The 14167-nt window shown below is 33.6% G+C and overlaps 1 protein-coding gene across 2 annotated transcripts in view; it reads left to right on the top strand.

The window, feature by feature from the left end:
• The first annotated feature begins 738 nt into the window (after positions 1–738).
• Positions 739–14167, top strand: part of LOC106870746 (chitinase-3-like protein 1) — a 33687-nt gene continuing 20258 nt past the window's right edge. Inside the window, exons 1-5 of one of the 2 annotated variants that reach the window (XM_014916936.3) lie at positions 739–866; positions 2165–2287; positions 7907–8078; positions 10564–10822; positions 12088–12188. In XM_014916936.3, the coding sequence (XP_014772422.1) occupies positions 836–866; positions 2165–2287; positions 7907–8078; positions 10564–10822; positions 12088–12188 (686 nt within the window). In that variant the 5' untranslated portion in view covers positions 739–835. Of the gene's footprint in view, positions 867–1176; positions 1420–2164; positions 2288–7906; positions 8079–10563; positions 10823–12087; positions 12189–14167 lie in introns of those variants that run through there. The other variant, XM_052975213.2, reaches the window with a different exon arrangement.

The following is a 14167-nucleotide window of genomic DNA, read 5'->3' as shown; positions in this document are numbered from 1 at the left end:
GTTGACGTACTACAATGGCTGAAATACGTTCTTCGGCCGTTATGGTATCTTTTCGCCTCTTCACGGCAAATGGCTAGTTGGCAGTGACCTTCGCCTACTCATTAGTTGAATTTTCGATTTCGCTTTCTGATTCTACACACAGATTTGAGTATGTGATGAAAAATGTAACAATTGAGAGCATTGCAAGGTTGTAGTGGAAGGAAATAGAAAGGCTTTGTGACCTAAACACTGCGAGTAGAAACAGGGGTGAACTGCAAGAACTGACTATCAAACTTAAAATACAAACAGAAAAGAATTAGCCGTAGAAAGATCGAAATGATGCAGATTAATATCACAACTGAATATTTTATCTTTATCGAACAGCAAATTGTGGAAGAGATTTTGAAAAATTCTCTCTCTTCTAAGCAATGGTAATGGAAACACAGACAGAAATGACGACAAAGGTAAACAAAAAGCTGGACATATTCCATCAATGGCGTCTACGGATAATCCTCAAAACTATCTGGTAGGATGGAATTAGAATTGACGAAAACTTTCTGCAAAACATTGTGGCACTGCGCCTTAGTGGGTCATATTTTGCAGTAGCTGGTCATTTGGAATGTAAATCTACAATTAAGTAAGAAGAAGAAGAAGAAGAAGAAGAAGAAGAAGAAGAAGAAGAAGAAGAAGAAGAAGAAGAAGAAGAAGAAGAAGGAGGAGGAGGAGGAGGAGGAGGAGGAGGAGGTTATGAACGCCTAGCATCGGACATTCGAAGAAGAGCTCAAATGCATGAGGACCAGTTGACTAGCAGCGAAGAGAATTCTGGAAGATTCGACTATGCTGAGGAAATTTATTTATGATTCTCAAAACACGGAGGCTGGGTGGAGGTAGGCCTAAGATTAAGTTTAATAATAAAGATTTTGTTTTCTAATCATAAGGATAACTTCGGTTCAACTCACTGCATTAGATATATGAAATGTTGCTGTGCATGCATGGGTGATTATCTAATTGATGTCAAACTTCCAATGAAGGAGTCTTAACACTGAATAAACAACTTGCTCTTTCTCTCTTTGTGAACAATTTATAAAACTAAGCCAGAAGAATATATAAAAGAGTTTATGCATTCATACGTAAATAGGTACGTACATACATAAACACTCACACATACACACATACATTTATATATATATAAACATTGCTTACAAATATACAATCTTGTTAAGTAGTAAAGTTGTTATACCCGCCTCTTTTCATTTACCGCTTTTCCTGTGAAGCTCTTTGAGAAACCAAAACGACAAATCTGAGAAGAAAAAAACGTTTTCTCACAAATTCATTTATTGCATTGTCAACAAGATAAATAAGTGCAGCTATAAAAATGAAGCAGCAACACTTTCGCTCACTCAGTTACCCTTTTTAGTGGAACGAAGTTGCAGCCGAAAGGTAGACAACATACTACAGTATCAAACACACATGCACACACACACACACACACACACACACACGCATACGTGTGTATGTTTATATATATATATATATATATATATATATATATATATATATATTATATGCTGTTGTGTCTGAAGAGAGTCATTCTCTTTTGGTGCCTTATAATTTAACACACTCACCTGTAAAATTTCCATTTATTTTACCGGTGAGTGTGTTAAATCATAAGGCACCAAAAGAGAATGACTCTCCCCAGACACAACAGAATATGCTTCAACACACGAACTCACATAAAGAATCTTGCAAATTAAATCCAAAACCGAAATATATATATATATATATATATATATATATATATACTTTATTTAAAAGCAGCAGAAATATAACAAAAAAACCGTTATATAACAAAAAAACGGTTTTTTTGTTATATTTCTGCTGCTTTTAAATAAAGCATATTACTCTACCTCTGGTATTTGAGTACTCTTTTTTCCACCTTGTTGCACATTTCATGTGCTTACTCCGGTATATATATATATATATATATATATATATACACATATATATATATATATATATATATATATATATATATATATATATATATATATATATATATATATATATATATACTCCTATATATAAATATGATACCATATATGTATTCCAGGAATATATGCGCGCGCGCGCGCGCGTGAGTATGTATGGTATTGATTGTAATATCATACCTAATGTATTTCAACAGCCACAACAGAAAATTACCAAATTTCAACAATTGCTCAAGAATTGGCCAATATTTTCGTTTCGGAAATGAAACTTGCACAGCACTGTCTTGCATTTCTTGTTTGGATTGGATTGGTCCTTCCAGGTTAGCATCAATTTTAAAAATACTTATCCCTTTTTCCTTACTTTCCAATGTATGCTAATTAACTATTATTGTTCCTAAATGAATTCTTAATGATATATTGACATTGTTATCATTAGTTATCTAAATATTTTGTTACAAACGTTTTGGGGTTATTTCGTTTTTGTTCATGTATATTCCATGCAATGCTTCTTTTCCAAATAATATTGAAAACAGGTCTGTAAATTATCAAGCGCCACCCCCACCGCTACCAATATGCTGGGGCAGCGGCTTGAAGAATCTTAGTCGAATAAATCGACCCCAGTACTTACTTTTTTTAAGCCTGGAACTCATTCTATCGGTCATTTTTGCCGCCCTGCAAAGTTACGGGGACGCAAATGCACCAGCACACACACACACACATATTTACACACGCGTACATACACACACACACATATATATATAGTAGAATAATAAAGAGAAAGTTCTTGGTACAGTATTATATATATTTGAAAGAATGAGTAGAGATGGCTTTTTTTTTTTTGAGGGGAAAATTTTTATTTTAATCTTACTAATAATGTGACTATTTTAATCTTACTAATAATGTGACTATTTTAATCTTACTAATAATGTGACTATTTTAATCTTACTAATAATGTGACTATTTTAATATTACTAATAATGTGACTATTTTAATCTTACTAATAATGTGACTATTTTAATCTTACTAATAATGTGACTATTTTAATCGTACTAATAACGTGACTATTTTAATCTTACTAATAATGTGACTATTTTAATCTTACTATTAATGTGACTATTTTAATCTTACTAATAATGTGACTATTTTAATCTTACTAATAATGTGACTATTTTAATCTTACTAATAATGTGACTATTTTAATCTTACTAATAATGTGACTATTTTAATCGTACTAATAACGTGACTATTTTAATCTTACTAATAATGTGACTATTTTAATCTTACTATTAATGTGACTATTTTAATCTTACTAATAATGTGACTATTTTAATCTTACTAATAATGTGACTATTTTAATCTTACTAATAATGTGACTATTTTAATCTTACTAATAATGTGACTATTTTAATCTTACTAATAATGTGACTATTTTAATCTTACTAATAATGTGACTATTTTAATCTTACTAATAATGTGACTATTTTAATCTTACTAATAATGTGACTATTTTAATCTTACTAATAATGTGACTATTTTAATCTTACTAATAATGTGACTATTTTAATCTTACTAATAATGTGACTATTTTAATCTTACTAATAATGTGACTATTTTAATCGTACTAATAACGTGACTATTTTAATCTTACTAATAATGTGACTATTTTAATCTTACTAATAATGTGACTATTTTAATCTTACTAATAATGTGACTATTTTAATCTTACTAATAACGTGACTATTTTAATCTTACTAATAATGTGACTATTTTAATCTTACTAATAATGTGACTATTTTAATCTTACTAATAATGTGACTATTTTAATCTTACTAATAATGTGACTATTTTAATCTTACTAATAATGTGACTATTTTAATCGTACTAATAACGTGACTATTTTAATCTTACTAATAACGTGACTATTTTAATCTTACTATTAATGTGACTATTTTAATCTTACTAATAATGTGACTATTTTAATCTTACTAATAATGTGACTATTTTAATCTTACTAATAATGTGACTATTTTAATCTTACTAATAATGTGACTATTTTAATCTTACTAATAATGTGACTATTTTAATCTTACTAATAATGTGACTATTTTAATCTTACTAATAATGTGACTATTTTAATCTTACTAATAATGTGACTATTTTAATCTTACTAATAATGTGACTATTTTAATCTTACTAATAATGTGACTATTTTAATCTTACTAATAATGTGACTATTTTAATCTTACTAATAATGTGACTATTTTAATCTTACTAATAATGTGACTATTTTAATCGTACTAATAACGTGACTATTTTAATCTTACTATTAATGTGACTATTTTAATCTTACTAATAATGTGACTATTTTAATCTTACTAATAATGTGACTATTTTAATCTTACTAATAATGTGACTATTTTAATCTTACTAATAATGTGACTATTTTAATCTTACTAATAACGTGACTATTTTAATCTTACTATTAATGTGACTATTTTAATCTTACTAATAATGTGACTATTTTAATCTTACTAATAATGTGACTATTTTAATCGTACTAATAACGTGACTATTTTAATCTTACTAATAATGTGACTATTTTAATCGTACTAATAACGTGACTATTTTAATCTTACTATTAATGTGACTATTTTAATCTTACTAATAATGTGACTATTTTAATCTTACTAATAATGTGACTATTTTAATCTTACTAATAATGTGACTATTTTAATCTTACTAATAATGTGACTATTTTAATCTTACTAATAACGTGACTATTTTAATCTTACTATTAATGTGACTATTTTAATCTTACTAATAATGTGACTATTTTAATCTTACTAATAATGTGACTATTTTAATCGTACTAATAACGTGACTATTTTAATCTTACTAATAATGTGACTATTTTAATCGTACTAATAACGTGACTATTTTAATCTTACTATTAATGTGACTATTTTAATCTTACTAATAATGTGACTATTTTAATCTTACTAATAATGTGACTATTTTAATCTTACTAATAATGTGACTATTTTAATCTTACTAATAACGTGACTATTTTAATCTTACTATTAATGTGACTATTTTAATCTTACTAATAATGTGACTATTTTAATCTTACTAATAATGTGACTATTTTAATCTTACTAATAATGTGACTATTTTAATCTTACTAATAACGTGACTATTTTAATCTTACTATTAATGTGACTATTTTAATCTTACTAATAATGTGACTATTTTAATCTTACTAATAATGTGACTATTTTAATCGTACTAATAACGTGACTATTTTAATCTTACTAATAATGTGACTATTTTAATCGTACTAATAACGTGACTATTTTAATCTTACTATTAATGTGACTATTTTAATCTTACTAATAATGTGACTATTTTAATCTTACTAATAATGTGACTATTTTAATCTTACTAATAATGTGACTATTTTAATCTTACTAATAATGTGACTATTTTAATCTTACTAATAACGTGACTATTTTAATCTTACTATTAATGTGACTATTTTAATCTTACTAATAATGTGACTATTTTAATCTTACTAATAATGTGACTATTTTAATCGTACTAATAACGTGACTATTTTAATCTTACTAATAATGTGACTATTTTAATCTTACTAATAACGTGACTATTTTAATCTTACTATTAATGTGACTATTTTAATCTTACTAATAATGTGACTATTTTAATCTTACTAATAATGTGACTATTTTAATCGTACTAATAACGTGACTATTTTAATCTTACTAATAATGTGACTATTTTAATCGTACTAATAACGTGACTATTTTAATCTTACTATTAATGTGACTATTTTAATCTTACTAATAATGTGACTATTTTAATCTTACTAATAATGTGACTATTTTAATCTTACTAATAATGTGACTATTTTAATCTTACTAATAATGTGACTATTTTAATCTTACTAATAAGTGAGTATTTTACTAATAAGTCAGTACTTTGGTCCCTGCAAAGGGAGAACCTATAAATGTTTCTGGATGTTCCAAGCTGGTCAGTGTCTGTAAAGTACAGCTTTTCTCTTAATCTTTTTTAATAACCTCTTTCATAGCATCACGTTCATTCTCCAATTTCTTTTTCTCTTTTTGGAGATTAGTTAATTCATTTTTAGCCATTCTGTAATCCATTTCATTTTTATCAGCTCTCTGGGTTTGGTATGCAAAGCCATTCTCAAGTTTGGTTATCTGGCTCGCCATCACGTCCAGTTGAGACTTCTACTGGGTAAACTCGCACAGTTCCGTTTCCATAGCAATTTTTTTCTTCTTCAGTATGTTTGTTATTACTTCCATATCGTTCATTCACTTTATTTCTTAGTTCACCCATTTCCTCAAATTTTCTTTTATACCATTAAATTAATGTTTCATCTCTTGCTTGTTGTGAAGCTAAGTATCGAAGTTCATCAACTTCATCTTTTAACGATCTTGCTTCTTCTGCTTGTTGATTGAATTCTATATTCTTTGGTTGGAGGTCTCAAAACTCTTCAGTCATTACATCATTATATGCAATGGAATTATCTCTGGCAGATTCCAGTTTAAGAACTTCTTGCAAATGTTCAGTTTGTCGCTGTAATTGGTGACGACACCGGCCAGTGAGGTTTTCTGCTTGGTTCAAATGTTCTGATGATACACACATATGAATGCGCAGTTATACATATATATATATTTACTTAGATTTACAATCTCTGATGCTCTTTGACGAACTTCCTGTTCCAGGAAATACTTCACTCCAGATTAACCGCTACCTTTCTGGAAAGCTCAAATATGACCTGCATTAACGAAGTATTGACTCTCTTGGCTAACATTATACACTACTTTCTGTCTTTTTTTTCAGCCTTTAAGTGTATAATGCTTGTGGGTAACATAGATGGGGAACCCCCACCAGCTACAAGCATCGGTCGCGTCTGAGCAAAGCAGTTATTTAGCTGCGAATAAATAGAAAATACATGAGGCATTTTTATAAAGCCAGAAGCGGTGGTTGTGTGGTAAGAAGTTTGCTTCCCAACCCCATGGTTACAGGTTCAGTCTCATTGCGTGGCACCTTGGTCAAATGTCTTCTACTAAAGTCTCGCGCCAACCAAAGCCTTGTGAGTGTATTTCGTAGACGGAAACTTAAAAAAGCCCGTCGTATGTATATATCTGTATATAATCTATATATACTTTTGTCTGTGTTTGTCTCCCACTACATCGCTTGACAACCGATACTGGTTTGTTTACATTCCTATAACTTAACGGTTCGACAAAAGAAACCAGTAGAATAAGTATTAGGCTTTAAAAAGTACTGAGGTCGATTTGTTCGACTAAAAATTCTTCAATGTGGTGCCCCAGCATGGCCGCAGTAACAAATGACTGAAACAAGTAAAAGATAGAATCCACATTGTATCCCCTGAATTCACTTGATGTAGATACAGTTGTTTCTCCTAATCGCAAAAACTTACTCAAGATCTTTTATATTAAAAAGCAAGTGGAAACCTTTTCAAGCATTAATTTCAGGAATAATTAATCTCGACATTGCAAACCAAAGAAATGCAAGTCAGTCGTATATTGGGATCTAGAAATACGACAAATTTAACATGAAATAACTTGCAATGTAGAAATTTTTGTTAAGAAGGCTAAGAGAAAAAGATGTTTTATATGACACATTCTACCAGTGTCCCAAGTTTGAAAGTGTTTCGTTAAGAAAACAAGTGGTGCCCGTCAATTCAGAAAGATGAGTATATTGTTGTACTCCACATTTGTACCTAATTATAGTTCGGTGTTGGTTTGTAAATGTTTTGGCGCATCGAAATGTAGGCGACAAAATACGAGTCAACTATTGACTCAACTCCTTGCAATCTTCCCGTTTAAGAATTGTGGTCCGTAAAAGAGTTTTTTTTTTTTCCTACTCAGTTCTTTCGCAGTTGTTGTTCTGCTATTACACCAACTGGTCACAGTATCGAAGAGGTTCAGGAAAATTTATTCCAAATAATATCGATCCAAGCTTATGCACCCATATTCTATTTGCTTTTGCCACATTAAATGGGAACCAAGTGAAAACGACAGAGTGGAATGACGTTGCAATGTAAGTAAAACTTTCGCCAAACTCTTGTTACTTGCCCCGTGTTTGTTACATTGTCCATGTTATATTGAACATGCATTATCAGGCTTTCATGATTAATTCACCTACCGTCAACCCTTTCTCATTTTCCATTACAGCTGAATACACCAACATCTCCATACCTCCTTATTATCCATTTCTATTGTGTGTGTGTGTGTGTGTGTGTGTGTGTGTGTGTGTGTGTGTGTGTGTGTGTGTGTGTGTGTGTGTGTGTGTGTGTGTGTGTGTGTGTGTGTGTGTGTGTATGTGTGTTCTCTTCTGTTTATAATTATTTTAATTCTTCCTCAGAGGAAGGATCTGATTTCTAAGAAAGATACAAAACTCCATCGCTGGAATGGAGATAACAAAAGCAAAGTCGCATTTTAAACTTGAGTATTGCAGAGTTTTACTGTTCCCTTTACAGGTTGTATTTTTAATGTGCAAGAGTCAGTTGGTTGATTTCTTTTACTGCAAATCAAAGCTTATGCAGATTGTCACTTGGTCATTATCCATAATCTGGAGATAGAAACTGGAGGTTTCAAAGCAATTGTCCATAGATATCTTTTTTTCTCTTTGGTTGTTGAGGAGATATTCACATCAACAGGACAGCTGATCTTTGTGACAGCACACACTTTCACTTGTTTATCCCAAACAACAATATCCGGCCTGTTATACATGCATGTATGTATGTATGTATGTATGTATGTATGTATGTATGTATGTCATTATTCAGTTTATTTTAAGATTTCTTGCCAGTAGAGAAAAAACCGGTTTCTAACCTAGATCCAAGGCTCCTTCATTGGAATTTCAACATCAACAACAGGGTATTTTTGTTTTTGTTTGTATGTATGTATGTATGTATGTACGTATGCATGTATGTATGTATGAATGTGCAGATTCGTATGTTTTATGTATGTATTCTCGTGCCTATAGTTACATATCTAGACATGCTCATATATACTTAAATGATAAACTTCTGGAAAGTTTTACAGAGTTTTACAGTTCCAGTGATAGATTGGATTTGTAGTCTTCGAATTAGCTTTCTCCTTTCTCCTTTTGAGAAGCCTAATTTCTCAAGATTACTATTTAGGCAGTATGTTATATATCCCAGGGCCCCATTAATTACAGGTATAAACCTGAACTTGTAATCTGGGCAGAGTAACTGCAGATTTCTCAATAGTTCAGCATAGGTGTTCTCTTTTTCACTGATCTTCACCTTTATGTTAACATCCGCTGGGCAGATAATTTCCACAACTGTGCACAGTTTCTCTTCTCTGTCCCAAATCATTATATCAGGTCTGTTGTGCTTACATTTTACTGAGGTCTTCACTGGTACATTCCACTAGTATTCCTTGTATGTATGTATGTATGTATGTATGTATGTATGTATGTATGATACTACTGGTAACATGTAATCCAGTCGAACTTGTTGCCTGGTCGGGCCAACAGCGACTAAACCGGCCACCCTACCAATGCTTGTTGGGGTGGGGGGATGATTTTCGTTGGACACTCTGCAGGACAAAAAACGTAATCTGTTAAAGGGTGGATGAAACCAGTAGAGTCAACGGCCATCCGGCAGCTGGGAGTTAGAGAACTGTGGCCTTTGTTTAGATATTACTGTTGGAGAAAGAAAGCTCTAATGTAACACCTACAACTTCGTTTGTATGAGATTATGTAGACTAATTCTTCTTGTTTGGGGGCAAAGGCAATGCGTTGATTAGAGATCAGGATTTGCCTAATGAAAGGCCTTGCTTCCCTTTAAAAACACTCGGGTACAGGCTTCTTCGCTTGATTTTTGACATTGATAGACACTCCAACACTGCAGCCTAGTCTGCTGCAGGTCCCTTTTGCAAGTCTTTCTTTTCGGCAGCAACATAGCACCCGGATTACTTGACGTCACTTCCTTTAGTTATGTGCTATTATATAATGAGTGTGTGTGTGTGTGTGTGTGTGTTTGCATAAATATGTTCATGTATATGTGTGTGAGTGTGTGTGTTTGTATGTATGCGTTTTGTTGCTTTTGCTTATGCAAAAACCCAGTTATTGATAGATTCGTTCATTCAGTAAACTTCACAAACCCACTGGCATTATTTTATCTATTTCTTCTGAGTTCAATCTCCACCGAGGTCCACTTTGCCTTTCACCCTTTCGGCGTCGATGTTATAAGTACCAGTTGCGCACTGGGGATCGCTATAATTGACTTAGCTCCTTCCCAAGAATCGCTGGTCTTATGCCAACATTTGAAACCAATGTATATTTATTGTTATTGATTTTATTTCCAGGTGAATTACAAATGTATCTGATATGTAGTTATTGATTATAATTGCCTGCAGACTTCAGGTTTATCTTAGTTATTCATGTCCTAACAGATTTCAAGCGTAACTAAAATATTATGAATTGTTAACTTTAACCGATATTTGAAATATACCAACACTACACTTTCAAATTTTAAATACTTTTATATTTGAAGGCTGAATGAAATAGTTCGTCTAAAGAAACGCAACCCACAACTAAAAATATTGCTCTCTGTGGGAGGCTGGGGTACAAATGCCAGAAAATTTAGCTCAATGGCTTCCACTGCACGGTCGAGAGAAGAGTTTCTAAACAGCGCTTCGAAGTTTTTAAATCGTTACAGCTTAGACGGTTTAGACATTGACTGGGAATATCCCGCAGTAGCATACAGAGGCGGATCACCAAAAGACAAATATAATTTTGTTTTACTTTTACAGGTACACAACTGTTTTACATAATTTCTAATTGTTATTATAGCATTTATGAAACTTTTTAGCATGGAATGTATCATAGTATAGGAAAAGGTAATTAAGGTAATTTCACTTTGAAATTTCTGTTAAGATCATTGGTGCCGTACTAAAGTCGAGCAAAAGTATATTCCGCAATTTTTACCTAACAGCAGAGCGTACGAATGTTAGCATGAATTGTATATACTGTAATGGGAATCTTTATAGGTCTATATAAATGTAGATGCTTGTTTGGGTCGCGGAGAATGTATGGTTCTTTGTTGGGAAAAAGATGCGTGTAGAATAAAGGAAGCAAGCTCATAAACATTTAACTTGATACGATTATTGCCAGATTTGATGTTAGCTAATTACAACGAACAATATAAATAACTGCCGAATGAGAAAGAGAGACAAAAATGCGACGCGTATGTAAAATGGCTGATTGTTGCAATAGAGACATTAGTCTCTTTCTATCACCTTTCAACAGCATTATATATTAAGGAACAGTAGAACAATTAACAACATAATAAAAATAAGTTTTATTTTTTGATGATGCTTGGTTTTACAAATCCTGTGTCATTCAGCTTAGCAGCCGCTGATTAAGTTCTAAAAGGAATTGGAAGGTTAAGAGCTTCCTTGATGCATGCCAGAGGAGCAAATAGCCATCATATCGATAGCATCGTGGTGAAAAGTGCTTCGTTGAGGAGCAAGGTGTTGTCACGTCGAAGGTATCGTGCTGAAGAGACTTACAAAGTGAAACAAACTCTTTAAGTACTAGTTTTACTACGCATGCACACTCAAGGGGCTTCTGGAAAGGCAAGTCCATTGCGCATGTGCAGATAGTACTTCCGTAATGGCGGCTATAATTTCGCGCCACTACACGTCTATTGAAGTTAGTTTTGAGACACTGAGTGAATTTTCAGAATGAGTCTTTCTGAGAACCAGGAGTTGTCTTCCCAAATGACCAGAACCATCACCATGGCAAGAGTGGAAGCGCGTGAGACAGTCAACGGTCTGCGATCAGCAAAACCGCAAAAACTGTTTTTTTTATAGGGTACTAGAGATTAAATTGTAGAACATTTGAGAAAACGTTAAAAGAGAATTGATTGTGTGTGTGTGTGTGTGTGTGTGTGTGTGTGTGTGTGTGTGTGTGTGTGTGTGTGTGTGTGTGTGTGTGTACTCACTTCTCTGGTTAGTCAAAATCTTTGGTCACATGAATTTATAAACATTTGCACCTTGCATATATTTTGCAATAGCTGCTCAGGCGAAGATTAACACGCAGATACCTGTTAACTATTGCTGTAGCCGCAGGTAAACAAATTATTGATGTTGGTTATGATGTACAACGAATTGCAAGGTAAGCTGAACCTATACGTGTGTGTATCTGTTTGCATTTATAAACTTCACAATTCGTGAACCTCAAATTCTTTTCTTTTGTCTTTTTTTTACAAATGGACATTTTACATGTGTTTGTGTATACATATTAACTGTGCGTACACACACACACACACACATATAGACGCAGGAGTGGCTGTGTGGCAAGAAGCTTGCTTCCCAAATCACATGGTTCTAGGTTCATCTTTGCTGGTCTCCTCTCTGATTTGTTCCAGCTTTGTGTTTGTTACATTTACAATGTGGTGGACCTTTACACTTAGTCCTTCCATCTCCTGTTTATCATGTGAGGATAGTCTGGAAAGAGCATCTGCCAATATCAGGTCCTTTCCTGGCTTGTACCTGATATTGTAGTCGTATTTTTGGAGCCTCAACAGTAGCCTTTGTAGTCTGGCTGGTGCTTTTGTGAGGTTTTTTTCTGTATATTTGTTCGAGCAGGCGATGGTCTGATTCAGTATTGTAATGTCTGCCATACAGGTATGTATGAAACTTTTCACAGCCATATACTACTTCCCGGAGTTCCCTTTCAATGTTTGCATACCTTGTCTCTGTGGGTGAGAGAGCTTTCGAGGCAAATGCAATAGGTTTACCTTCTTGCATCAATGCTGCGCCAACTCCTCTCATAGAAGCATCAACTTGGAGCGTTACTGGTTTGCGTCTATCATAGGACTGCAGAGTTGTCTCCTTACTGATGAGCTTTTTGACTGCGTTGAAATCCTGTGTGTGTGAAGCAAACCAATCAAACTCTACGTCATCTTTGTTTAGTTCTCGGAGATTTGCAGTGTGATCGGCCAGCTTGGGTATGAAGGCTCCCATGTACTGGATGAGTCCCAGGAAGCTCCTGAGTTCCTTCTTATCTTTGGGTTCTTTGATATCTCTGATGGCTTCCACTTTAGCGGGGTCTGGTTTTACTCCCTCTGCAGAGTGTATCATTCCAAAGAATTTACATTCTTTTGCTTTGATCACACACTTGTCTGCATTGAGTTTGATACCTGCTTGTCGGGTTTTCTCCATAGCTTCATGTAAATTGAAGTCATGTGTGATCTCATTCGTGCCATGCACTTGGATATCGTCTGCTATCCCAATTGCTCCCTTGCAGCCTTGGTAGGTCTCATCTATTTGGTGCTGGAAAACATCTTAGCTCACTTTCAATCCAAATGGGAGTCGGTTGAATCGGTATCTGCCAAAGGGTGTGTTGAAAGTAGTTAGCATCGATGATTCTTTGTCTATTTTCACATTCCAGTACCCATTACTGGCATCCAGTTTGCTAAATATCTTGGATCCAGCTAATGATGGTGGAATTTCTTCAAGGGTTGGAATTGGGTAATACTCTCGTTTTAATGCCTTGTTCAGATCTCTTGGGTCGAGGCATATTCGTAGGGTACCATTGGGTTTTCTTTGATTACGATAGAGTTCACCCAGTCAGTTGGCCGTTTGACTTTGGTGATTATTTCTTTTTTTTTTTCCATTCTGTCCAACTCTGCCTTCAGCTTCTCTTTTAGTTCTAGTGGAACTCGGCGAGGTGGGTGGACAATTGGTTCGGCATTGGGGTCGACTGTTATGTGGTATCGACATTTCTCAAAGCACCCGACAGTGTCGTCAAAGCATTCTGGGTACATGCTTATCAGTTCTTCTTTATTTGTGATTGATGGTCGGTTCTTGATAGGCATATCTCTGTCAATCCTGCTTGGAGCTGCCTTCACTTCACCGTTGATTGACACAATATTCAGCTTTTGACAGGTATCAAGTCCAAGAATTGCAGGTCCTTCTGTTCTTGTAACATAAAAAGAACACTTGATTATTTTTCTTTTGTGTGTCCCTGTGATGGTTGTTTTGCCCAGTTGTGGAATCCTGGTACCTCCGTATGCAGTGAGGATTACATCACTTTGTGTGAGAATTCCTTCTTTGACTTTATCCTCTTGTGTCACGTGTTCTGGGAACATC

The sequence above is a fragment of the Octopus bimaculoides genome, chromosome 2 (assembly GCF_046866305.1).
Source record: "Octopus bimaculoides isolate indiv1 chromosome 2, ASM4686630v1, whole genome shotgun sequence".
NCBI classification, from domain to species: Eukaryota; Metazoa; Mollusca; class Cephalopoda; order Octopoda; family Octopodidae; genus Octopus; species Octopus bimaculoides.
This window is presented reverse-complemented; position numbering and strand designations above follow the sequence as displayed.